This window comes from Dunckerocampus dactyliophorus, chromosome 13 (assembly GCF_027744805.1).
Source record: "Dunckerocampus dactyliophorus isolate RoL2022-P2 chromosome 13, RoL_Ddac_1.1, whole genome shotgun sequence".
Classification (NCBI taxonomy): Eukaryota; Metazoa; Chordata; class Actinopteri; order Syngnathiformes; family Syngnathidae; genus Dunckerocampus; species Dunckerocampus dactyliophorus.
Window position 1 is genome coordinate 15,816,104 of NC_072831.1, and position 26,537 is coordinate 15,842,640.

The 26,537-nt window shown below is 40.2% G+C and overlaps 3 protein-coding genes across 4 annotated transcripts in view; 1 reads left to right on the forward strand and 2 right to left on the reverse strand.

Moving 5' to 3' along the window:
- LOC129192269 (uncharacterized protein KIAA1522 homolog) overlaps window positions 1-17,638 on the reverse strand; it is a 43,775-nt gene extending 26,137 nt beyond the window's left edge. Inside the window, exons 1-2 of one of the 2 annotated variants that reach the window (XM_054796105.1) lie at window positions 11,062-11,132; window positions 5,808-6,126 (exon numbers count right to left, since the gene is read on the reverse strand). In XM_054796105.1, the coding sequence (XP_054652080.1) occupies window positions 5,808-6,126; window positions 11,062-11,088 (346 nt within the window). In that variant the 5' untranslated portion in view covers window positions 11,089-11,132. Of the gene's footprint in view, window positions 1-5,807; window positions 6,127-11,061; window positions 11,133-17,390 lie in introns of those variants that run through there. The other variant, XM_054796106.1, reaches the window with a different exon arrangement.
- Window positions 17,639-19,040: 1,402 nt separating this feature from the next.
- On the forward strand, window positions 19,041-20,874 carry LOC129192712 (syncoilin-like). Its single transcript, XM_054797009.1, has 3 exons — window positions 19,041-19,505; window positions 19,983-20,393; window positions 20,769-20,874. The coding sequence occupies exons 1-3, from the start codon at window positions 19,041-19,043 to the stop codon at window positions 20,775-20,777; spliced, it is 885 nt and encodes a 294-aa protein (XP_054652984.1). The 3' UTR covers window positions 20,778-20,874.
- A 105-nt stretch (window positions 20,875-20,979) lies between these two features.
- Window positions 20,980-26,531, reverse strand: rbbp4 (retinoblastoma binding protein 4). The gene is made up of 11 exons (XM_054796297.1): window positions 26,385-26,531; window positions 25,679-25,826; window positions 25,455-25,600; window positions 22,965-23,138; window positions 22,771-22,886; window positions 22,497-22,657; window positions 22,296-22,422; window positions 22,143-22,220; window positions 21,847-21,981; window positions 21,647-21,757; window positions 20,980-21,549 (listed from the first exon to the last, which is right to left on the reverse strand). Exons 1-11 carry the CDS (start codon window positions 26,401-26,403, stop codon window positions 21,487-21,489), a joined length of 1,278 nt encoding a protein of 425 aa, XP_054652272.1. The 5' UTR covers window positions 26,404-26,531; the 3' UTR covers window positions 20,980-21,486.
- Between the last annotated feature and the right edge of the window lie 6 nt (window positions 26,532-26,537).

Below are 26,537 nucleotides of genomic sequence, written 5' to 3' on the forward strand. Positions count from 1 at the left end.
GTGAAAAAGATAAATGAATATTTAAGGTTACTTTTACCTTCGTTGAAGACGTGATTGTGCCCAAAGACAGAATGAGGCAGCAAGACCAACACGAACACCACCTTCTTGTTTTCACATGAGTTAGTTCCTGAATTCAGTAGTGTTTCTCACCTGCTTTATCAAAATGCTGGCACGTGCAACTTTCTCTGGCTCCATTTTGGGTTATTTTGAAGCCGTGATGAAAAGAAAAGCAGAGACTTGAGGTGAGAAACTACTGAATTAAAAAAAAATAACTCATGGCAAAACACATACAGTAGGTGGTGTCCTGTGTTGCTATCGCTGCCACATCGTGTGTTTGTCAACAATCAAGTCTTCAATGAAGGGTTCATTTATCCCTTCCGTTCATCATATAGGTACATGCATTTAAATACATGTTTAATTGTTTTCTACTACAACTGTAAAACTACAAAAACTGTGTTTTGTGTTACCATTTTTGGCTTTCTGAAACTGACATATGACGTGTGTTAGGATTACGTGGACTCATGATGCATACCAGCACCTACTGTAAAGAGTTGTAACATCAAGCTACATTCACAGACATTATTCACATTCATTATCCCATGATAATGTATTTATTTACTGTATGAGCGATGGCGAACAGGTAGAGCCAAATCTAACTATAGGAATGTATGGGAAACACTGACCTGTGTTCTTATGTCGAAAAAAAGCTATATGGCAGCACATCCTGGTGGGATACAATAACGTTATATAATAATGATAACATGTTATATAATAGTATAATGGAAGCAATATTGTGGCCAGTGAGTGTCTAAGAAAGGTTTTCATCCTGATCAAAGTAGAAATTCATACACTTCAACACATTCACGCTCATCTGTTGTGGAAATAAAATATCTGCAAGATCCAAAATCATTTTGGGTCTTGTGGAAATCCCCTGACACCTACCCTACTCAGGTTGTGGTTTCACACTTGGACAAGTGGCGGCGAGCGAAACAGGAGGACCCTCCTCTGCCTGGAAATGAATTAGCCAAGACTACAAAAGTGCTGCCAGAACAACACACATAAAACAGCCCTGAACAAACAGTACTTTTGTCTTTTTGCACAAGCAGCCTCATTTGGACAAAGTGGTACTTGTTTGTGTGATGTTTGAGTTCTGATTGTACCTGTGACAAAGTGGTTTGATGAATGAGCATATTCAGTTTAGTCAAGAGGAAAGTCTGCCGTTTTGCAGTGCACGAAACTAAAGAACGTAGTGTTCACTCAACTTGCTGCACAGACTGCACAGTGAAAACTGGTTTGGGGCTTGCAGCAGGCATGTGCAAGCTCAGACAAGATCTGCTGAGCACACCTATGGGAAAAGGCACTTTTCGCAAGAGGGCATGAATACTTTTTTTCACCATCAAAGTGTGCGTGCGTGCGTGTGTTCTTGCGTGTGTGTGTGTGTGTGTGTGTGTGTGTGTGTATTTGTTTAAACTGCCTTCACATGGCGGTGTGAGTGTGACTTCATGTCTGAAAAGGCCCTAATTCAGTGAGTGCAGCACTTGGTGTACGTAACACGAGGACCAGGTAAATCAGTGATTATATCACAGAACGAGACAAACAGCAAAGAAAGCAAACCTAAAGGTCAGCGGGCGAGTAAGAAGCCAGTCTGTTCACACAGCCCTCCGGTGAACAAACATGTCTGCCCTGGGGAAAAGAAGCAGGATATTCCACTGGTTTCCAGCAAGTTATCGTAAAAGTTTCAATTTACCCTTGAAATACAGGTGCTCTGTGTCAGCACATCTTCCCCTGTGAGACACGTGTGTGTGTGTGTGCATAAAAACATATTCCTTATTTAAAATAATATAAAATATTACAAATTGATGTTGAATTGATGTCGACGTGCTTTGTGGTTAACTTAAAAAATTTAAAACAAAATTTTGCCTCCGTTTGCATACATTTTCCAGTTAGCGTACAATATGGCGCATGTTTTGTCATGTTATTAATAAACTGTGTGATTCCAACTGTGTTCCTAATGTATTTTTATGTACTTTTATCACTAACCTTCTTGTTAGCATAGATTGCTAACAAAATCGCAACCAAAACCGGAAGTCAGCTATAGTGTGTCGCCCGCCTGTGTTATCAGCGGTTGACTCTCAAAAATGTTGAGACATTTTTATAGTTTTTATAATTTTACAGTTATAGTTTTACATGCATAAAAACAATTCTAAATGCATATAAACGATGACTGAGGCGATAAATGAACATTTAAATAACTTTTACCTTCATTGAAGATGTAACGGTTCCCAAAGACACGATGATGCAGCGGGGCACCACAATTTGAGTTATTGAGTTATTTTCTTAATTCAATAGTGTTTTTCACCTTCTTTATCAAAATGCTGGCACTTGGAACTTTCTTCATTTTGGGTTACAGTAGTGAGGTGAGAAACACTATTGAAACACTACTGAATTCAAGAAATAAGTCATGGCAACATCGACAATTATGGACAACGTCATGTCCCTTGACCCAACAGGGAAGGAGACATCGTGCACACTTGGTTGGATATCCAAAGTAGACTCCCCCTACCTCTCTAAAATCAAAACTTTATGGGAGCAAGATCTTCAAATATCACTTAATGATGTAGTGTGGACCACAATTTTGGAGGGGGTGCACTCATCATCACTGTGGGCTCGACACACTTTGATCCAATTCAAGTTGGTGCATCACGTGCTCGTTTCCAAAGTAAAAGTAGCCAAGATCTCCCCGCAAATTGACCCAAAATGTGACAAGTGTAGGCTGGCAGTTGCGACGTTGATCCATATGTTCTGGTTATGCCCTAGCTTGGAAGGATTCTGGAGGGGCATTTTTGATGCCTTTTCCAATGTTTCTAGAATTAAAATTTCTCCAGATCCCTTAATGATTTTATGATACATGAAGGCCCTTTTTGTTATTGCTTAACAAACCAAGCATGCAACTACAGGTATAACTAAAGAAAATGTACAGGCTTGATGACATTATTTTGGGTGGGCCTGCTGGCATTCCAGGTGCTACTTCCACTTGACGACTCGTACGCTTGACTCTCTCGTTCATTATGACTTGATTCCTTGAAATGTGAGCTGCGGGTAATCTCACTTTTTATGGAAGTAGCTCTCGTTGCCTAGTACATCTGGATGGACATTCACTAGGGAACGATGACCAATGAGGAGGACGAGATGAACATTTTTGAGTGGAAAGGGGAGGAAGGCGTTCATGGGGTGTTGTAGGTTTTTGTAAAAAGTTTTGTGAAACCATAATAAAAAGACCTTTGAAAGAAGAAATAATTCCTAACAAAACAGGAAGGTGGGTGTCGGTGTGGTGTCTCGCTGCCACATCGTGTCTTTGGGAACAGTCACATCAAGAATAACATCTTCAAAAAGGTAAAAGTAAACTTAAATGTTCATTTATCCCTTTCATTCATCATTTATGTGTATTTATATGCATTTCCAGTTGTTTTCTGCATGTAAAACTATAATTGTAGAACTATAAAACATGATTTGTGTTAACATTTTTGGCTTTCTGAAACAGATTAATTGGATTGACATGATTATTTTTATGGGAAGAATTGATTCGGTTAGTGTCGATTTCTTTTAGAGTTGGCCCTTCTGGAACAAAATACTGACGCTAACCAAGGTTCCACTGTACATTACTGGAACAAAGTACAACATTTCTTAAAAAAACATAATTGACATCATTTCAGATGACCAGCTCAATTTCATTTCAAATCAAATCTCCATCCCTTTTTTTTCCCAATACATATCTTTGATGCTGATACATGTATTCCAAAAAAGCAGCAGCCACAGAAGGAATGTTCAAGAGACTGTATGCAGCGGGTTCCTCCAGCTGTATAGAGAGCGCCAGCATTCAGACATACTGTTAAGCATACTGTTAAGCAGTGTATATCCTGCTTTTAGTACGCCGATGTAACACAAGCACACGCACCATTATGTTTGTTGTCAGCCAATGATAGCAATTTGGCAACGTTTATCTACTAACGTTAGCCATCACTGAATGTATAGTCTATGGAAACAACATCATGACTGCAAATTGTTAACCGCCTCTCTGACCCTGCTTCCGGAATGGAAGTACAGTACAGTACATGCCATGTCAGTGGCGGCCATTACGGCAATCACAAAGTTAGTGTGGGTCGATCACATGTATCACCCACATCATAAACGTCACTTTGTAGATGACTTCAGTCATCTTAAGGCCCCCTCCTGATTCGCTCTTGCGCCACCGTGGCAAAGTAAGCGGGGAACAGATGTCCACAGCTTTGACTTTCATCGTTATTATTCTGATTATGGATAAATTAACTCAGCGGTAAGATGCCTATATCTATATATCTATAACTAAAGTTAACCGTTCACTTGTAGCGGCTAGCTATGTAGAAAAGAAGTACATTGTTCGGTGGCCGCACTTTGCGTCCTGAACTCCAACTACAGAAACGTGTGTTTTCTGCATTTCGCTTGTGAATTTCATGATGAATTGGAAAATGTGCCCATTGCTGAAACCTTTTTAATGTGTTGCCTTGGCTTCGGCTGCATTGCCTTTTGCGTAATAATCTTTTTCATTTCTTGTATATCGATAATGTTTGATGGCAAATGCTGACTGGACATAATACATGAAGTGCACATACTGTATAATGAATGCTACGTACCTATTTTGACTGACAGGTTATGTACACAACTATTGAGGAATTATGTGTAATTATGATTGGGACATGGTCATTTTAAAAGTAGCATTATTTACACAGGTATTGACCATAACTAGTTTGAAATAACATATCAGATCAAATATCATCTCGAATATCAATATTAAATATCATTTAAAAATTTAAGTACGCTTTATTTTGAAATACATGTACTGGAATTGCCCGTCTGACCTGTTGGCACTTGACAGATAAGGAGAGGAAGAAAAGGCTTGAGAGAAATGTATTTAAAGTTCATTAATGTACTTCTTGTTCAAGCATGTGAAAGTGACCTTAATGTTACCCTAATGACCCTAATTATTACCGACAGTAAATTTAAATATACAAAAAAAATGTGCTGCCACAGCAGCGCAGCAGCGGCGGGACACAACGGAGGCAGTCCACCTCCCATGCAGCCCACCACCTCAGCTTCAAAGAATTCTAGAGGAAACCCTGAATGCCAATTATTTTATGCCGGCCGAACAAAAATGTACAACAATTTATATGCAGTTTAATTTGTAATTGTGAAAAATATTGACTTTTTGGTACAATCTGTTCTTTTAAACCACTGTCGGTAACATATGTACGCTAGTTGGCGGTGGTGTTCTTATAGTTTTTTATTTCAAAAAGTGCAATTTGGAGCGACTTGTATAAAAGACGTTTCATGACACACATTGAAAGAAAACTTGTTATCAAGGGTTTTTTGTACATTTGATAGTGTTTCTTTTTGCACTAGTTTGACAGTTAAAAATGTCATCAAGTAAGTTGAGTGAAGTACATCTGTGACATAACTCACCTTATTGATTTTATGTCTAAATATTAACAGTGGTTAACTTTACATTTTTTCACTTGTATGAACTTTGAGAATGTTTAAATGTCATTTAAAACATTTCCTGTACAGTTCATGTGTTTGTGTTAATGCTGTTTAACCCTGGAACAGACCATGTCTTTTTCTATCATTTCCTGGCAATCATTTCTTTCCAAATCCATACAACAAGGTCGAACAGCTTCCCAAAATGTCCCATAGTTGTAAAGTACAGACAGATAATGTACAGACAACAGTAATAGGACAAACAAAGAGTACATACGGGTTTTGTGGACTCTTACCATGGCTGTTTGCTTGTGTCTGGGATGGTTTTCCTGACTTGTGTCCTCCCTTGTTTCCGCTGAGATGCGTAGCCATGTGTCTGTCCAAAGCCAAGTCCAGTGCAGGACCAAGACCTGGGTTCTGTCCTTGAGCACTGAGATCCTTCCTCTTCTTGCCCTTCAGCCAGCCCAAGGCCCGGCCCAGGGAGTGACTGCGCTTTTTCCTCCCTTTATTACTGTGCTTCTCTTGGGCAAAGATCTCAACCACATCGTGGGGAATCAGATCCCCGAAGCCCAACGAGTCACGGTTTGACATCCCACCGCTTTCTGGAATTCTTCCCTGAAACAGACAAAAAAAGAAGAGACTCGTCAAGGCCCACGTTGTTCCTATCTGGTGGGGATGTTTTAAAGCTTTCGTGGATACACCACAAAAGTAGCTGGAGTGACAGTGATGGATTATCAACGATAAACAGGTTTTAAAACTCGGGTGCATTTGTGTGCCTGTGTGTGTTGTGTTTGAGATTCTCTGTGGGCACGACCCACTGAGCCTGCCACATGGCAGCCACCCTCGGCCCCCTCTCCAGCCTCTATACCAAACTTCACAGTTCTGCAAAGAAAGGCCTGGCACCGCTCCCTTCATTCCACAACACAGAGTCATAACTCACAAGCCGCACCCCTCACACACACACACACACACACACACACACACACACACACACACAAGCACAAACTGCACACTAGGAAGCTTAAAGCAGGGAAATAAACAATCCCTGTTGAGCATCAAAGTTCAGATCAGAGCAGTTTCGGGTTATTTTCAATCAGATCCGTTCTTTCAACTTTTTCATTCTTCATGAGCTCATCGCCTTCCCTGTTCCTCCCTCCTTGACCTTGCTAAACTCCTCCAGGGAATCGGAGCGTCTCTCCTTACTTCATGAAATATTCCAATTCTTATCTTACAAAACTACAAGGGTAAGGTCAAGTACATGAGCACAGAAAAAAAAGAAAGTTGGGAATGACAGTGTCATGAATCCTTGCTTCATTTATAAGAAAGGTCGCTCCAATGTTGTTGGTTCTGCTCCACAATCAAGTGTGACCCCCTCGAACTAATTTCAGCATGATTGAACATCATAATTGAGGGAATGCTTGTGTCCCTCAGCATGAACCAGACTAAAAGCGACGTTCCCAAATAAACTTTGGTTGTCAAAGCAGACATGGAGAGTAACCAGTTTGGATGCACCGTAAGGAAAATATTTTGGGCAACTTTTAGTTATCACATCTTGCCAAAGGCTGTGTGGGACATTGTGGGGAAATGAGAGGGAATGTGCCTTTTAAAAGCCATAAAAGTTAAATGTGGATCTTGTCTCTTGGGAAAACAGCTATCCGCCTCAAAATATATGTACACAGCAATGCATGCAGAGCTTCGGTTGTTGAGGTTTCTTATTTTCCACTTAGCTACAGCCTAGTGTTTGTCTTAAGGAGTGAGTCACAGTGAAAGGCCTTTAACAAGACAATGCATACATCTTTATGAGACCAAATCACCAGGTCTTCCTTGCTGCACTCATCCCTGTGTTTCTGCTGCTCCAAATTACAGTCATTTAGCGATGCCTGAGACCTGTGTAGGTGTATTGGATCCCAAAAAAATCAGACGCCTCTCTTTCGAGACAGGGGTGGTTCATTTGTTTACAGCCCAGAGGCCGCTATGAGCGCCACTACCGCCCTGATTATTTGCTCCAAAGAGGAACTAGAGTAGTTCCTCTGTAGTAGGATGTGGCGAAAGGACCACCCAGTGACTTGCCCTGCAGTCCGCTCTCAAGGAGTTGACTCACACTGCTATTTCCACGGTTACAGTTAAAAGCCTGCAAGTATTAGTCCTGCCAGCTAGTTTAAAGAAGGAAGAAACACTGGGAATAAAACTGTCAAACCTGTGAAATTGATGAGAACCCTTTTTTGTACACTTTGTGAAGAGGGTTTACTCGAGGCAGCCAGAAGAAATGCTAAAAATCTTGACTTCACTGGCTGTGCAATTACTACAACCTCACCACACCTTAACAGTAACAACATAAACTAATAAAAACAGAACAAGAAGTTTGTGAAGCTTGGTGTTTAGTAGATTATTTCTCTGCTGTAACAATGCTTCCCTTAACAATACTCCCTTGGAAAACCTACTTATTTCCTTTTTCATGAAATAATGCACCATGTAAAATGTGGCAAATATTACCTGCCTATTCCAAACATCTTATCCTGCCATTGTTATTTACTCTTGTTTCGGGGGTTTTTAGTCAAGGAACAATGAATTGTTTTGCAGATTATTCTATCCTAATATTACAAAGTCTCAGAAGCCTCAGTAGCGAACCATACACAGTCACACCAACCTGGTCACACACTGCTGTGGGATGGCATTCCACTCCTCAGTGAACTCTAATGAACACAGCTCTGTGGGAGGGGAACCTTGTCACTTATAAAGATAAGAGATTGCCACTGCAGAACCTCATCTCAATCTGCCTCAGCACTGATGGAGATGCCGCCCCACACCATCACACATGTACCCTGGCCCTACATTCCAACTAGGGATGCACAATATATTTTTTTCAAGCCGATAACTTCCTGCTTCTTTTAACTTTATATATTTATTATTTTTAAATTTAGATGTAACTACTTTGTGAATAACTGTAGTTTGTGCACACTTCAAGGTAAGACCGACTTAAACTTGAATTTGACAAACTATACCTGTAGATTTGTCTTTATCAGGCATGGGCCGCTATGAGACTCTGACGGGATGATGACCTTGGACAAAAATTTCACGGTTTGACAGATTCACGGTATTGTAATTACACCTCTAAAATGTGTTATTTTGAAATATCTTTATTGAAAAGAGAAAAAAGTAAAGTCAAAACAGTCATTTTTAAACCATATAATATAACACAATGAAAGTGGCACATATGCATTAAAAATAAATCCCAAACAATAACAGAATTTTTTCTAAATAAATAAAAAAGACATAAAATGCAGTTCTCAATGCAGTTTACTGTGGATAATCCTGCAACTTAAGTCACAGCACAATAAATATTTTCTTAGTTAAAAAAAATGCTAATAATTGCAATCAAGTGGCTCAAGGTCACAACATAACTTACAAAATAACTCAATGTTACGTTATTTCATAGTGGCACATAGCACTTTTCCACAAACGTCCGTTTCCAAGTCATGTGATTGTTTTTAGCAACTGAGATGTCAAGTGGTTGTTCCTTGTTCGGTGGAGAATAAACAGTTTATACCACTTATCCTCGACTCATGTCTCGTTCTGAATCACACCTCCACATTTGGTGACCCTCGACGTGAGTAATGTGTTGACAGATAACGACGACAACAGCGCGGTCACACCGGCGCCGCTCAATGCTAACGAGGCAGCTAACGACTTTTGGCAACACATGGAAGGAATAACACAGGACGTGACACGTAGTGGCCGCGCTGGACCTCCACTTTTTCCCATATCGTAGAAACGGTATGACGCGCAGTTTTTGTGTTTTTGAACAAACTTTTTCATACTGTGGTGTACTTTGAAACCGATAACCGGCCCATGCCAAGTCCTTACCAAATATAATGACATCACTACTATTAACATAACACAATAAAAATAGCAGTGGCTCAGAAGTACAAACCGTGGCTACAAGGCGTTTACTAGCCAACAAAAATTCAACGGTGGTAAAGGGCTGGTCATCCAGCGCCATCATTTCCATTATGAAATCAACAGTCGCTAGCTGACTGTTGTAAGTGTTAATTCCCCTTCTAGTCTTGATATACACTAGCAGTTATTAGTATTTTTCCATTGTCTATTCCCCACTGGTTGCATGGCATCGTTTTGGATTAATCTGTACTGTATTTGTTTTGTTTTTACTTCTGTTAGGGCCTCTTGCCTGGTCATCACTGTAAATGAGAAGCTGTTCTCAACTGATCTTACCTGGTAAAATAAAAGGTGATATAAATAAAAAATAATAATCATCACAGATCGCTTTAGCCCTCAGGTTGTCTCTGGCAAACTTCTTTGCACTTTTCAAATGCCGTGGTGATAGGAAAAAGCCCCGGGGCCCTGGGCGTCATAGCGATGCTGGCGTTTCAGGTGGCCGATAAGGTTTGATGTGTTGAAGCTCCTCGTTTTTTTCCGTTATTGCGGAATGTTTGCACAGTATTTTCAGCATTTGGTGAAATGTCTTCCTCTGAATAGTGAGAAGTCCCACATGATCAATGCCATGCTTGTTTACAAGTGAGCTCAGGCAAAGTTACGACAGGCCATTTGCAGCACATCACAGAAAAGGAATGCTTCACTTCCTCACACTAGCCCACATACAGTAAAGGTAATCTCAATGACTTGGAGCTTTTTTTTAATGTCGATTATCTGAGCTATTTTTTGATGTCATCCTATTTATCGGTATGACATCATAATTTCTCACTGCGGCCCGATAATTGTCTGTCCAATAATTATTGTGCACCCCTAGTTCCAATATTTGTCAATATCTGGACAAATCACTGAACATAACTATAAAGTGTTGCCAGAAGCTTAAAACAAGAGCCAATAGCAATAGCAGAATACGTTGTGAAGACTTGGCACATTTTACATGGATGCAACGCACAAATAGTTTGTTCTGCTCATCTTGCAAAATATGTGCCTTAGAAATGGGGCATACTTTATAAGGAAGGCTTTCCAGAAGCAATGTTAAAAATACCGAACACAAACTTACAAAACCTTTTTTATTTTTGAAGAAACATGTTAATAAAACCATGTATTGGTATCACCTACATCACATCAATCAGATTGTCGTGAAGACTAAGCAAGACGACAATATTATTCATGCATGGTATCGGTCCCTCACACGGACACACACACATGACCTGTGTTTTTTCTAGTCCTGCCATGGTCCTCCTTCAGGCTTCATCTTCTCCCTGCTGTTTACTTATGCTTCACAAAGGCTGTTAGACTATCACACTGCAACTCCTGATGCAGTGTCAATATACCTGCAGCATTATCATAGCTACATTAACAGCAGCGTGTGCACAACAAAGACTCATTATTGTTTTGCATGCTGTCATAAAATAAACTGCAAAGGTGATTATTAGGAAACGGTAGCTGCCGACTCTAGAGAACTGCCCATTCTGGAGCTTGAGGACATATTCCAGAGCAGATCTATGTCAACTCTTTTTTTACTAACTATTATGCCACATTTCTAAGCGTTTTACTAACGCTGGTAACCACAGGTAAAGAAAGCAAAGTGGTGACACCTGCCTTGCCAATAGGAAAGCACGGAGGCATGAATGGAAGAGGGTCAGGCAAATCTTCATCCCACAACAGCTACTTCAAGCACATGTGTGAAGAATGATCTGCAAATAGGTTGAATTCGTCAGCGACACTTTTTAAAGTGGAATTTAAACCATAAGATACCAACCACAACTTTTCTGAACTGCAGTTGTCTTGGTAAGGAGCCGTTTCAGAGGTTCCATAAGGGCCTATTTGACCCTATGTAAAGACTTTCAAAAAACCACGACAGTAGAATGACGCAATGTCCACACAAATAGTCATATTTCAAATAACATATTCTTCGATTCCCACCTTCCATATGCAAACTGAATTTAGGGTCACTGAAAAATGACTTTTTGCAAAACTGACCAGGGTGGATTAATTGTTTCATTGTTGTTATTGTTTGTTGTTGTTATTTATTATTTATCATGATTTACTATCCTTATTATTTGTTTCATTATTTGCATGTAGATTTTCTTCTTTTAAAGACAACAATGTGTCCTTTATTTTTACAAAGCAGTAGAGTCCAGATATAAATGCTGTTTTTAAAAGCACTGTGATTAAAGAAGACATATTTAGGGTACATAGTAAAACAGTAAAGAATCGGATAGATAAAAATAGCTGTATTATGCACCAAGAAAATACAAAGCCGATTTACAGAAAAACGTTATAGGAGGTGGCACATGGTCCATGGAAAACCTAGATTCCTATAAAAGCTCTAACATTTGATTTTGTTGAAGATCAGAATGAAGATGTGTTATAAGAGTTACTATGGCATCAATAGTAATGAATTTAACATAGTTTCCCTTTATCTTGAATCTTTAGTTTACCACCATGCCATTGACTGCAGGCAAGGCACAGTTATCTTGGCACTCAATTATGTTGCCAGCTATTTCGACAATAATGGCTGTGTGGAGTCCTTTTCAGTGGATATTAAATCTCTACTGTTATGCAGGCTGTACACTACAATAAAGTATAGTACAGCTGGTTAACAGAATACGTGTGTTCATTAATATTACTTCAACACAGTGCTGCACACCTGATCTGTCACTATACTGAGGAATAGAGGCATCATGGTGCCTGACTAGTCTGCAAATGTGTTTTCGTGTCGACAGAAACGTCTTTAAAAACACCACTGAGGAAGGTTTTTTGGACCCTGCCACATTTTTAAAATACCCACAGACTTGAGACGAGGCCAGACACTCCTTATAAGCTCAAATGCAATCACACTCCATTAACACCGATAAACATGAACAATGCGAGGTCCATTTTGGGAAAATGCTTGGCGAGGGTTCTCCAGGAACTGAAGCCTCAGTGAGGCTGATGCAGCAGACTGTTACGTGTGGATAAGGCACTGCCAAGAGGGCGTGGTAGCACATGCAGGCCGCCACCTTTGTTTGGACTAGAGCAAGCTCAATTTAACCACGGGATGTTCACATTTACATGTGCTTGAGTTGCAGCGCCTCACATGGCCCAACATAGCAGTCAGTGATCAGCTGGATGTGCTTAGTCTGTCTCTGCGCTGGGGAAGCAGCACATTAGTAAGGTCAATACAAAGCAAGAGTTTTGGATTTGTTCCAGTTTGCCTTCAGCAGACCAGCAGCTCCATTTCTTCTGATACTGGTTTGTTTGATCAGTAGATGTTTAACTTCTCAGCAATGTGGAGTTGGTGCTATGCATACTTCAGTCCCTGCCTTCTCTGTGCAATATCAAACACAGGAGAGTGCTCGTGCTCAACAGCACATTTTAGAAACCTTGTCCGGTGCATAAACTTACAACAACTAACGCCATCATACAGTATTAAGCCCAGAAAAAGCTGAGTGGAGGCTCAAGTCCTTTTTGTACAATGTTGTCACAAATTATACCAGTAATTTTAGTTGTAAGATAGATAGATGGGTGCAACAAGTGAAAACTGGTAATAATCTTAGATCATTACCAGGGATGAGCCTAAGTCAAGGGCCTCAAACTTGCTGCCCTTGGGACCAACCATGTAGTGATTAGTGTGGTCTGTGATCTTAAGTCCCACAAGAGGTGGTCAGAGGCACATTAGCTTGCCTAAAGAAATCTGCTCTTTAATTGGGCAAGTAATAGCCAACACTGAACTCGCAGTGAGCTTGTCACTCTGGCAAATGAACAGATGGATCAGGAATGACAGCACAACATGTATCAGGTAAGTAAACACACATAGGACAACTACTGCTACTATAGGGAATAATACTGTAAATAACAACTATGTTAACCTTAAACCTGCAACCTATCATGTATCAGGTAAGTAAACACACATAGGACAACTACTGCTACTATAGGGAATAATACTGTAAATAACTACTATGTTAACCTTAAACCTGCAACTTCAGCAACTTTTTACAAAAACAAGTACCACGTGGCAGGCTGGGAAGCACTCCCAGTGAGGCTACAATATATAATCATTTAATATTTGTTTTTTTTATACTTTCGTACAATACCTTTTTTGTGGAATACTTGATGTGGCCCAGCCTCACTCAGGATTTACCTCCAGAGGCCCCCAGCTAAGTTCAGTTTGGAACCTCTGCTCTAAGTGGTTGCTGGTAAGCGTAAGAGCTGGTGTCGCCAGTATAAACGGGCTGGTCACCTCGCCCTAACTGGTCAGTCTCATTACCGACCACCAGCTTGAGCAAAACATCATCAGTGATTCTTGAACTATACTGGAGAACATTTTAGCAGATGAAGCCTCATGCACTTACATCATGTGCTGGTTGAGAAAAAAAACAAGAAAAAGTTTGCTGTTAACTTAGTCCAGTGACGGAGTCATCGTTTTAGGGTGACATCCAGGTTGGAGCATCGCAGTGGAAATATGTACGTATTGAGACACATCTCAGGCCTTTTTTTTTAAATTTTTTTAGAACAAACAACAGCTCTTAAACCCGTAGAAGAGGGACAGTCCAGACTTTTAGAATTTTCTCTTCAGAATTTTACCAGGGCAAAACTTTTAAGTCTAAGTTTAAGTGTGCTGCACTGGCCTGCCTTGCTAAGTCCTGAAGATTGTAAATATACAGGAAGTGGGAAAAAATATGTCAATGTCAAATGTCGGAATGTGAAATATTGTAAATGTCAACAAGTAAAAGTTATGGTGTGAATGAATTATCAGTAATAGACATGGGGAAGGGGTAGGATTAAATATAAGCTCAGCTTCTTCCTACTCCTTTTCAGACATGTCTGAAACAAATAAACATACCTTACCAATATATTTCTTACTTGTTAATATGAGTAGATGCCCAAATGAGCATTCTAGTGGGGTGAAAACGATTGTTGTTACACCCATTGTCTCCAACTCTATTATTAAATTGGTTACAAACCAAAACATAAAAGCTACTTATTTTTATCACAAACAACAGTTCTTCTGTGCAATTACAATAGACTGGATGATTGACAAAGTCTGTCAATAAAACAAATATTTTAATTGCCACAGCTAGAAGGCGGGGAGGCCCATAGTTTCCTGTAAGTTAATTTTAAATCCTGCAAGCAGTCTGTCTGGTGTAGAGGAGGTAAAGTATCAAGCAGAGACAATGCAGGGGTAAGTACAACAATGATGTAAGTATACAATAGCATGAATAAAGCAAAAAAAAAAAAAGCTACGTAAGTGAGCTGACTGAGGTTCGGACAGCAATGCAAGTTGGCATGCTGCGAGGTCGCTATAGCCATGCAACGGCATGTCTGCTAGGGGAGCAAGCTACATTCCTAACAGACTGATAATTACCCTCAGAGGAACTCTTCAGTCCAAGTTGGCTTCTATCCTCCCACCATCTCTGTTGAAGTCACCACCTCCATTATTCCTTTCACCACCTCAGAGCCTCTCTGACCTCCATGCCAAGACAAAGGATAGAGGTGGGGACAAAGTGGAAGGTCTAACGTTGAGGTTGTCCATCCATCATCCACTTTGTATACCGTTTGTCCTCACTAGGGTCGGGAAAGTTCTGCTTTTAAAGTGGCACAAATCTTTATAGTCGCCGTCACACGGGTTCTCATACGAGATCCCAGGGTTCCTCACAAGCATCACTGGATTAACTCTGCTTGTGTTTCGCATTTTTTTCAACTGATATTTGTTCCTGTGTGTACGACATATTGTTGTGAAGTTTTACATATAGTAAGAGTAATACGTATTGGCATGTTCTGGTTTGAGTCAACATTTCAACATCGACATTTTCATCATATCAAAATGGCACGGATTACACTGAAGGCTAGCAATTCATTAAAACGATTACCTTTACAAGAAATGTAGATTGGATTTAATTTAGTCAGAATTACCAGAGCAAAAAGGTGGCTTACAGAGTGCCTGAAGAGAATGAGTGCTTGGTCCCGCTAATACGGGTCAGAGTATGACCAAATTAATGTGGGGGGGCTATGAATTTTACGATGAAATCATTACAGCCTTTCTTAGGCTCTACAGTAATCCCTTCCAACCGTGATAAATGAATTTCCACAAAGTAGGATTCCTTATTTATCCAACGACATAATGCCACAGGTAGATAGCAGCCCTGTGGGAAACACTTGATATGTGTGTTTTTTATTTTGAATACATTTACAAACACTACAAAACTTATTTTTTTCCAAAGGGAAAGGGTTTAATTCATTTTGGAACGTGGTTATAATGTCACAAGATGTGAAAAAAGTGAACCGGGTGAATACTTATGCAGGGTACTGTGTAGACCTTCCACACTTTACCTAAAATACAAGTTTTTGGAAACCAGGGACAACATGCAACTTCCAAAAGCTTATCAGTGTTTCTTGTCTTGTCTTTCAAAATGTGAATTCTCCCTGGAGGTATTGAGAGTTTGCAGCAAGCATAGACACTGCAAAGATGTTTACTTTGCTTCCACAGGTTGCCAGGGGTCAAAATAAGGACTTTAAGACCCCGGAGTTGACAGGTCAGACAAGACTATGTTGTTTAGCGCCAGTGAACACAGCTGGACATTCTGCTTTAGGACACAGCCAGACTAAACACAAACGCAGCAGCTTCCTTTCTGTCGAAAGTTTCCCCCAATTGCGTTTTATTCTACAAAAGCCAGACATTATAAGTAGCAAAACATTCAACAACATGCTTTTGTATACCAAATATTGTTTGTGATAAGAAGCCACTGATGAGTTACTCATCAGCTAATCTTATTGATCAACAGTCACACTCATCAGCCTGGAGTTTCCTCTCACTGCAGGATGACACAAACACACGCTTAATCTACTTTCAAACACATGATCATGAGTCCCTGCTGCAACACCCCATTGTTCTCCCTGTAAACTTCTCCTGGCCCATTAGGGCTCCCAAAGCTGAACTGGTTGTCTCGTATAAGGAGCCAGGAAGCACTTCATGCTTTCTTCCCGGTAGCCACATCTGTGTCATCATCTTGTCTCACACTTCATACACAGTATCTCTCCTTCCAAGCAAAAGCATCTGCTGCGCCTCCGGTGATTACATAATTCACCTGTAATCTCCATGGGTACATGCCCCGGCATGGCAGGCCGGTGGAGAAAGAGCACCAGTATGTGACACACCCTTTCTAAACAAATGTCTCACCTTAACAGCAGGTACAAGAGCTAAAAAATATTTTCCATGCTGTTTGACCTGCCTGCACTGTTTTGCAAAATTTGGATTGAGACCTCAACTTTCAAATTCCAAAGTGCAGCAGGGAGGCAGAGAAGCACAAGGCATCACACATTATTTACCTCTATCAAGTTAATCCAGGTCTGGCATTATGATGTGCGCACACACACACACACACACACACACACACACACACACACACACAGTCCCTGAATGGATTAAGGGTTCATTCACACTTTTAGTCTGGTACTCTGTTGCAGACCAAAAATGTAAAAAAAATATATATACATGATCTTGGTGGTTACTTAGCGTTCATACTTGTATTTTTGTTTGTGGCCCAAACAACCGATGGAAAAATGACAAATGAACGCACCTTAAGACAAGTGTGTGAGCTCCATGCTGTCAGACCAAGTCAGTGATGGGAAACAACACAATAGTCTTTGCTGTCATGAGAGAAGCACGACAGGTCTTAAATTACCTTTGCTTCGTATCCCTCAAGGCCAAGCTAAGCAAATCTCCCACACCTACTTTTTTTTCCATGCGTGCCAATACTAGTACCTAATGTTCTCAGCTCGGTTTCTCACCTTGCAGTTAAAGGCAACACCTGAGTTTTACTCCATCAATGGACAATGTGTTTCCAATCAACACGTTAGCGTTTTTTTTCAACACAATATTTGTATCAGTTTGTGTGTGACGCAGAGGGGAAAACACACGTAAAATGACGAACAAAGAAGATATCTACCTTGTTAAACTTTAAAGGTACGAATGCCTCTTCTCTCCATTTGCAGCCTTCTTTTTCCTCTTCAAACTTTCACCGACCAGAGGCAAACTTCAGGTGAAACATTTCCGCTGAAAAGGCAAAAGGAGTCAGGAAGTTTTATTGGACTAGAGCGTAGACGCTGATGTTTGTCAGGAAGTCAGCTCAAATGTCTCCCGGTTGTCAGAGCGGCTCCGTCTGAGGACGCCCCGCCGGGCCGCGGAGGGAAAATGGCAAGAAGGTGGCGCTGGAGTGGACTAGTAGCGGCCCACCTGTAGGAGGATGGCCGCTCAGGTAAGGGCGCGGCCCCGTAGTCTGTGTGAGGAGGACATCTAGTGGTCGGTTTTGAGAATTACACTTTTGAAACGCTGACTGAATGGACTAAACCAGGGATGCATGTCATATTTTTAAACAAAAATACACTCAATTACATGTGCAAAATGTATTTCACAGCACAAAGGAGGAATGTCAACTACAAAAAATCAATAATATAAGGTGATTATTTAGGTGGGTTAATTAATATCGGTATACCAAAGAAGATGATGTCAATCAAAAATATACTTTCAACATATTTGTATTATTTTTTTTGTTTGTTGTCCATGACCCACCCCTAATTAGACATATAGATACATAGGTTATTAGACCACCCTTGTTTCTTCAGTTTCTTGTTCATTTTAATGCCTGATACAACTAAAAGTTCCTTTCTTTGGAAAATTTAACGATGACAACAAAAATAGCTCATAAGAGTTAAATTTTTGGCAGTACAATGCTATAAGTATTTATGTAAGAACGTCAAGAAAACCATGGAAGTTGCTCGAAGTTGCTAGATATCAGCTCTTAAATTAAACTTTTATTATTATTATTATTATTTGTTATCATCATTATAGTTGTCCTATCAAATGTACCTTTAGTTGTACCAGGCATTAAAATGGATCAATAAACTGAAGAAACAGTCTAATAATTTTTTCCATGACTGTACAGACAAACAGATATTTTTTGTACGTCATTGAGGTGAAAAATTATTTTAAAAAAGAATGTAGATAACGTAATTCTAATGCAGTCTAAGAACTCAAGTAACTGTAAAAGCACCTACAGTTTGCCTTAATGCCACAACAGCCGCTGCCCCAATAGTCCAGACACACTATTTGAGGTTTTCTGCATATAAAATACTACACTAGTGTAAATATCACATTTCTGTCACCTGGTTGGTCATAATGTATGTTCTGGGGTCATGTGTAGGCTTGTTCTACAAGAGGCACTAACAGCCTTATTTGATCCCCTGTGGGGGTCAGACAGACGTCTGCCTAAGCCAAGGATAATGTTTCCACTCTGACTCCAGTTGTTATTAATAAGTGCAAAGCAGGTCCCAGTTTTACTAGAGACATAAACAAGCAGGGAGAGCTCTGAAGCAGTGAAAGATTTCTTTTTACCGTTTGCTTTTACAAACCGAGTGAGTACGAATAACATAACCTGTATTCAGATTCATTTGAAATGTTTTTGTACTTGAATATGGGTGATTTAAGGGTGATTTCGTGAGTAAATTGATCCGTTAATCTAATCTTTTACGAGTGTGATTCTTTCATCATCAACTGATTAATGACTTTCCTCTGTCTCCTGGCTGGTCTTGCAGTCGTCATGGAAAATTACACATCAATGGACGCTGGGAAAGACACGGCACGGTCGGCACCTACTCAGGAGTCACACACGGAATTCACATTTGTTGAAGATATTAGACAAAACAGCGATGCCAAGTTGGACATTGACAACATTCCAAAGATGGAGGGGCCAGACATGGAAAGCCTTGGACAGATTTTTGAGCAATGCATCCAGCAGGTGTCCCGTTTGGAGATGCGGAGGGATGAGTTGATAAAAGAGCTCCTGTTTCTGCATGAGCCCATGATGAGAGTTGTGGAGCACTTGAGAGGAAAGCTCGTAGAGAAGTGGAGGATGGTCACACTAGCTCAGATGGATTACATGGTTGTGTTAGAGGAAGTGCAGCAGGTGAAAAGGAAACTCTTCATCACTGCCAGAGACTGCATCAGGAGTCAAGTGACACTGGCTGAACAAGAGTACCAGGTGGCTCAGGCAGCACTTACAAAGGTAGGACTCTGGTCGTCTTGGGCCTGCGTGATCATGTCCTGTTATAACCCACTGTGACATTTCATGTTGCACTGGTGTGTAATAACAGTGCTTTTTAAAAGTATATTTTAGAAGCTTTCCATGAAATCTAAGCTGGGAAATATGGTAATGGTTTGGTTTATTTCAAACATGCCTGCAAGTTTACATTAGTGCACGTCACATATTCACATTGTAAAAATTCAATAAAATATCAACATAACCAACGTATTCAACCCCGCAAACAGCATTTTGGTTTGGAATATTTGATTTATGTCATACAATATGCCACAAGAGCTGCCCGATCCTTACTTTTTGTAGCCTTGAAAAAGAAAGGTCGTCTTATAGTTAAAAAGTAAATCAATCTTAATTCTGCTGTCCCAGACATTGTACAGTTCAATTGGAATAAGATCCAGGTTTAGGCATGAGGCACTTTCAAACACTTTTACGCATTTGTCATAGGAGGAGCTCAAGGCCGATGTCCAAAGCTTGACAGAGGAGTTGTTTCAGCTGCAGGACGCCCACCGGAACCAGCTCAACATTTTGAAGCATCATGCCAAAAAGCCCTACAGACCGAGAGCCATGAGCGATGTCAGCCAGTGCCGCCAAGCCTCTGTCCGCCTGCAGCGACGACTCAGCATCAACATGAAGGAGTTGGAGGGCTGGTATGAGCCTCGACTCATATCACTCCTGAAGAGGAGGCAGTTTGGAGAGAAGGCCTTAAGAATGAGTAAGGATCAGGCAGTGGGCCTGAGGGCTCAACTGGGGATCCTGAAAGAGGAGGCACAGAGACTGGTGGAGAAGAGATCTTCAATGGAGCGAACAATCAGCCTGATGGAGCAAGAAAGGGAGGAGATGATCACACAACACAAGGTACAGCAGTATACAGTGTATCTAGACTAACATATATTAGGATTCTTGATACAAACTGCTTCTCCGCTCAGGAGGTTGAAGAGGAATTACAGAAGGCTGTGAGGAAACTGGTCATGGAGTTAGAGATTCAAAAAAGACATACAAGAGACTTGCAGACACTCACAAATGATATTTTAGAAGAGCTGGCACAACTCAGGTGGGTTTTTAACAAGCTTGACATTGCAAATCCCTGAGAAGTGCTGTTGAAATGAACTACAGCAACTACTGCAAGTGTAGTTACATTGAGAAAAAGTACATTGGGCAAACTATTAAAACTAGCACAATATATATTTTTGACAATGCATGACGTTAATGAGTATTGTCTTTCTTGTCCAGACTCTGTGATAAACCAAGTGAAGCTCCTACAAAGGAACATCCCGAAGATGCTACTTGCCAGTCCACTTAATTCTGACCAGACCAGTGAACTGCTTTACATGTCATTCTGTGTCAAACCAATATAAAATATTAACTCTTGCATTGTAAAAGGCCTTAACTTTTTTTTTTTTGTACTTTTTCTGCCGACATGCTGGGTTATGAAGCACACCAATTTACGGCAAATATTTATTATGAATATACTTAAGTACACAAGAGTTCTGATGCAGCACAGACAAACCGGAGGAAACACAGAAGGGAACAAATGTGGACGAGACGCAACACACAAGCTGGAAATTCTGACTACTTCTTTTGCACAAAGTGAAAACCTACGTATGTACATTGTTTATAAAAATGGATCTCAGTAGAAATGTGTTGCGCACAACTAACAGATTCCAGAAAAAGATATGAATAATAAAACCATCCAAAAAAAAACAAAACGCTGGAATGATGGACAACTCTTTGATAGTTTCATCACATCAGGGTTGAATAGCTGGGATCATGACAAACTAAGATCTAAAAGTCAGCCCAATCCAGACAGATTTTAAATACACCACAAGAGCATTTTATGATTCCCCCCCAAAACATTGAGTCCAAAATGAATATTAAAAACATGTGCGTGTGCACCCAACAATGGAATTGGATTATTTCAACAAGCAAGTCAAAAATGTGTTGAATGGATTCATGCTTGGACCTCCGAATCTGCTGCTCCTTCTGGGTCCTCGTCGTTGTAGATGTTTTCTGCCTGTAGAAGAAAAAACATGAAAGAATGTCATTTTTTTTTAATTTTTATTGTATTCCTATTTAAAACCAACCAACACGGTGTTAAGCACAACTATTACCATTTGCCACACTTGCATGATGTTGTCCTCTGACACAGAACAGATAACCCATGGCTCATTGGGGTTCCAAGAAAAGTCTGATATCTTTGCCGTGTGTCCACCATGGATGAACTTAAGAAAGAACACGTCTGTTAGGCACATAACATTCAAGCTTTTTTTTTTTTTTTTTTTTTTTTTTTTTAAACATAGTTGAAATTCACCAGCAGCTCAGGTGGTCCATCTTCTGCATCCTCAGGAGACTGCTCCTCTCCAATCTTACTTAAGTCCCACACGTTTAGCCTCCTGTCTGTGCCGCTGGAGGCCAGGATGGTTTCGTTATGAGGAGACCACTGCACCTATTTTTCCAGAGGTGGTACAAATGTCTCATTTCTACAAATATAGTCTCACTACAAAAGCTAAACAGTTGACTAGCCTAACTACTGACATGCTTTCCCAGTATAATTTAATGTTATTCAAACAAAGAAGGACTCCATTTATTCGTCACATGAATTTTTACCTGGAAGATCTCATCTTTGTGAGACTCAAATGAGTGCAGCTTCAGTTTCAGATTCCTCAGGTCCCACAGAGCTACAGTCTAAAAAAAGACATTCAAATAATCAATTACCATTGATAATGACAATAGTGACTGGTATCGGGAGGGCAGACTCACCTTGTCTGCTGAGCCTGTGGCCAGGATGAACTCACTATAGGGATTGAAAGACAAGCAGTTGACCTCAGCAGTGTGAGCGTCCACTGCATGGCTGGGCTTGGAGGTGTTGTTGGACCGTGTGTCCCAGCTGTTCAAAGAAATAAATACAAAATCAGTTTTAAAGCAATCACTTTATGCTCTGATCTTGACAACTTGGCTTACATCATGAGTTTCTGGTCATCGGCCACAGAACCAAAGAGTGACTCATGAAGCAGGTGCCAGGAGACATCCTCCACAACAGCAGTGTGGCCTGTGAAGATGGTCTTGGCATCCACAATCTTTCCCTCTTTAGGCACTGTGCTGATATCCCACAAGCAGATAGTCTGCCAATATAAAGCAGACATGGTTAAGAAACTACAGAACTTGGCAAGAACAGTTTTTAAAAAAGGAACAGTTGAACTTGTCAAGGTAAGACAGCCACACAGCGCTTACTCACATGGTCATCAGAAGCACTGAGCAGGCAGCCACTTAGGTTTGGATTCCAGGAGAGGCCATAACCCTCTTTCTGGTGACCTCTCAAGCGGAGGTCTGGAGTGCACTCTCCAGAGGGGTCTAGTATGACACAATATAAATGTTAAAAAGAGAACACACCAGTTAATACAGGATTGAAAAGTCTGGTCTGATTGTCACCTGGCTTGGATGGGTGCTTAGTATAATCAAAGACCAGCACATCACTGGTGGGGGTCTTGGTGGCGATGATGCAAGGGTTCTGAGGCATGTAGCGGGCTCTGTTGACTTCTCCCTCGTGATTGATTTTGATCTCAATCTCTATCTTGCCACTTACGGAACCAAACCCACCAAACTCTGAAACACATAAAGAACATATCTATAACTGAAAAAAGGAGAACAAAAATAACTTTAAAAGCTTTATGCAAATGCTTAAACCACCACGATAGTTACTGATCATGACCCACAGCACAGTAAAGCAGTAAGGCAATGGGGCAACATTGGCCCCTCCTTAGCTCAAAATATAGATTATTCAGATAATTTCTCAGTATTCTTAGTAATTTCCATCATGCTTAGAATGACAGACTCCTCTGCAGGACATGATGAAATAAGAGCAGGCTTGTTAAGGAAGTCGTTTCCTCTAGTATCGAACCTTTGACATACTATATATTATATCGTTATCTTTCAAATCAGGTGTTGTACCAAGAGACCTCAAAGTAGCCAAAGTAATACCACTGTTCAAATCTGGTAATTGCAGTATATTCACAAACTACCGCCCTATAGCTATCTTACCCTTTTTTTCCTAAAGTAATGGAGAAGCAAGTGTATGCAAGAATAATAAAACATTTGGACGGAAGCAATATACTATACAACCACCAATATGGATTTGGAAAAAACATGTCAACAGAAATGGCTCTTTCACAGTTTGTTCATAAAATCTCAACAGATAACAAAAAAAATATATCTTGGTATATTTTTAGATTTATCCAAAGCATTTGATACAGTTGATCATCATATTCTCATTGCAAAAACTACAAAATTATGGATTTCATGATGTTGCCTTGAGATGGTTACAGGATTATCTAAAAGATAGAGAACAGTATGTATTATTCAACAAACACAATTCAAATAGAGCTAGGATAATGTGTGGGGTTCCTCAGGGTTCAATTCTTGGGCCCCTCTATTTTTTTGTTTTTTAAGTAAATCAATGATCTTCCTATGGTCTGTAAAAATGTGCGATTTGCTGCCTCTCTTATTCGTTGATGAAACATATTTGGTTATATCACATGAAAACATTTTAATACACCGATGAGAAGTAAATGAAGAATTGTCATCTGTTTCTAGATGGTTTCAGATGAATGAACTCAATACCCAAAAATCAAATTTTATTTTATTTTATTTTGGAAAACAAAACAAAATAAGTATAATAAAAGAATCCAATGAAATATATACATATAACTTTGAAATAACTCCGGTTTCTCATATTAATTTCTTAGGTGTCATTGTAGATGAAAAATTGAGTTCAAAACACATTGATCTGGTCTGTAAAAAAAAAACATGAAGTCAATTGGCATCTTGAGTAGAGAGTCCGTTCACTGATAAATCATTCCTGTTTTTTTTATCATTGCTTCATTTATCTGTACATTACTTACTGCAATTCTGCTCGGGCCGCAACTGTCCCACTCATCTTAACAAGATTTTCCTAATTCAAAAGAAATAAAAAAAATGATCCGTTTTTCTGAAACTGGACTCATCTGCTCCGCTTTTCAAAAAAATGTCAAACTTCTGTTTTTGATGTGAATATTTACCAGATCTGTGTCTTCATGTACAAATATGTTCATTTACCTCATGTCTTCCTAAAGTATTCCAGAACTTTTTTTATGTTGTCTTCCATTATTCACAATTATCCAACACAATATTCAAGTAAATTTTATCTTCCTTATTGTCGTACTTCTGTCAGTCACTATTCTCTAAAATACCCTGGACCGCATCTTTGGAATAATTTGTGTCCTGAACTTCAATCAACAGTCTTTATTTTCATTTAAAATCATCTGAAAAGGACTCTAACAGAAAAATATAAGACTGTATATTATTTGATTTGTATTTGAGGATTTCTAATTGGATTTGTATTTTTAATGTTTTTACTTTTTCAGCGTGTACTGTGTAATTTTGGGGAGGTGTTCACATAAGCGGGTCCACTTGGTGGCCTAGTGGTTAGCACGTTGGCCACACAGTCAGGATATCGGGAAGATCTGGTTTCGAATCTCCGATGGATTTTGTGTGGAGTTTGCATGTTCTCCCCGTGCGTGCGTGGGTTAGGTTTTCTCCGGATACGCCGGTTTCCTCCCACATTCCAAAAACCAGGCATGACTCTTGCCAGAAGTCATCTGGGATAGGCTCAAGCATATCCGCGAGCCTAGTGAGGATAAGCGGCATAGAAGATGGATGGATATTCACATAAGCCTCTTTTGGCTTCCATCCTCTCATGCACAATGATGTAAATTGTGTTTCCTTTTTTTGCCGTTTATGATGTGCAAATAAATATAATTACTAGAGAAAATAAAGGAATTACAAATATCGCTTTTTATCATATGGCAGCACGACTGTCAACCTAAAAAAAATTGCACAGTGCTATATTTTGAGACAACATAACATTCCTACAATATGGCTTACCTCCTTTTTCACTGTCGTAGTGTGATGCGTCAAACTGGGCATCGTCATTGGGAAGTTGAACGCTAGCAATCACAAGGTGATTCTGCTCATCTGAAGTGTGTGTCCCTAGAACCAGCCTGTGCACACTGTAGTCCTTTCCCTCAGGTCTGTGAAAAAGGACAAAATGAAAAGTAGGTCAAATTTGCTTTTCTTGCTACATTTTAATGCAGGTGTTCTTCAAATACCTGGTGACATCTGGCAGCCACTGGGCAGTGAGACTGGGCCACTCCAGGGCATGGGTCATGACCAGGTCATAGAGAAAAGGGGTGTTCTTTTTCCAGATCTTGTACTCCTCATTGATTACCCTCTCCTCTACAGCATCATCAAATGCAGCTGTGGATAGACCAAAACAAGCAAAACACTTTAAAATGGCAGAATTGAACGTGTCAAAGTTTGACATCACAGTTTAATATCATTTAATGCATCAAATAAATAATTGGCTCATGGGATACCAGACACGTAGTGACATTAGAAAGGTTGACATGGTACAAGTGATTTATTTACAGGACTGACGGGTTGGTTATACAGCAGCTAGACAGTGCCTCACTTGTTAATTAGCTGTAAGGTTTATTAAGCTAACAACTCACATTGCTACAGCAAGCTGACTAAATGCACAACTGCGACACAGCCCCCAACAAGAACGTGGGCACAAGCCACAGTTCCAAGTAGAACAAACTATTTCCACGCATTAGTACATTAAAACCTGCTTATTTAGCACTCTCGTGGCAGCTCACGCTACAGTAGCTAACAGCTAGCTCGCTAGTTTGTAACAATGAACTGAGATGCGGGCAGACGCGCCAACACCGGTCCAACTAGTCTCACAGTTTACATCTTACCGGGCGTCCCCAAACACGGTTTCGGCAAGTAAATTAGAAGAGTCGGCAGCCTTACCGTCTTTGTCGGCCATCATGTCCTTGTTTAACAGCTAATACTTGTACAAAATGCCTATTTTAAGGGAGAGCGCTTTGAAGGTAGCACGAGCGCTTGCAATGGCGCCAACTCCATGGAAGACCATTAGCCAATCGGTGTAGACGGAAAACTGAA

What these genes read in the sequence shown, in the direction of transcription:
- LOC129192712 (XM_054797009.1), top strand. Translation starts at nt 19,041, where the DNA reads ATGGAAAATTACACATCAATGGACGCTGGGAAAGACACGGCACGGTCG. An exon ending in CTCAGGCAGCACTTACAAAG is followed by an intron (nt 19,506 to 19,982) that starts GTAGGACTCTGG and finishes CATTTGTCATAG; the next exon opens with GAGGAGCTCAAGGCCGATGT.
- rbbp4 (XM_054796297.1), bottom strand. An exon ending in TCAGTGCTTCTGATGACCAT is followed by an intron (nt 22,658 to 22,770) that starts GTGAGTAAGCGC and finishes TTATATTGGCAG; the next exon opens with ACTATCTGCTTGTGGGATAT. An exon ending in TCATGCAAGTGTGGCAAATG is followed by an intron (nt 21,550 to 21,646) that starts GTAATAGTTGTG and finishes TTTCTTCTACAG; the next exon opens with GCAGAAAACATCTACAACGA.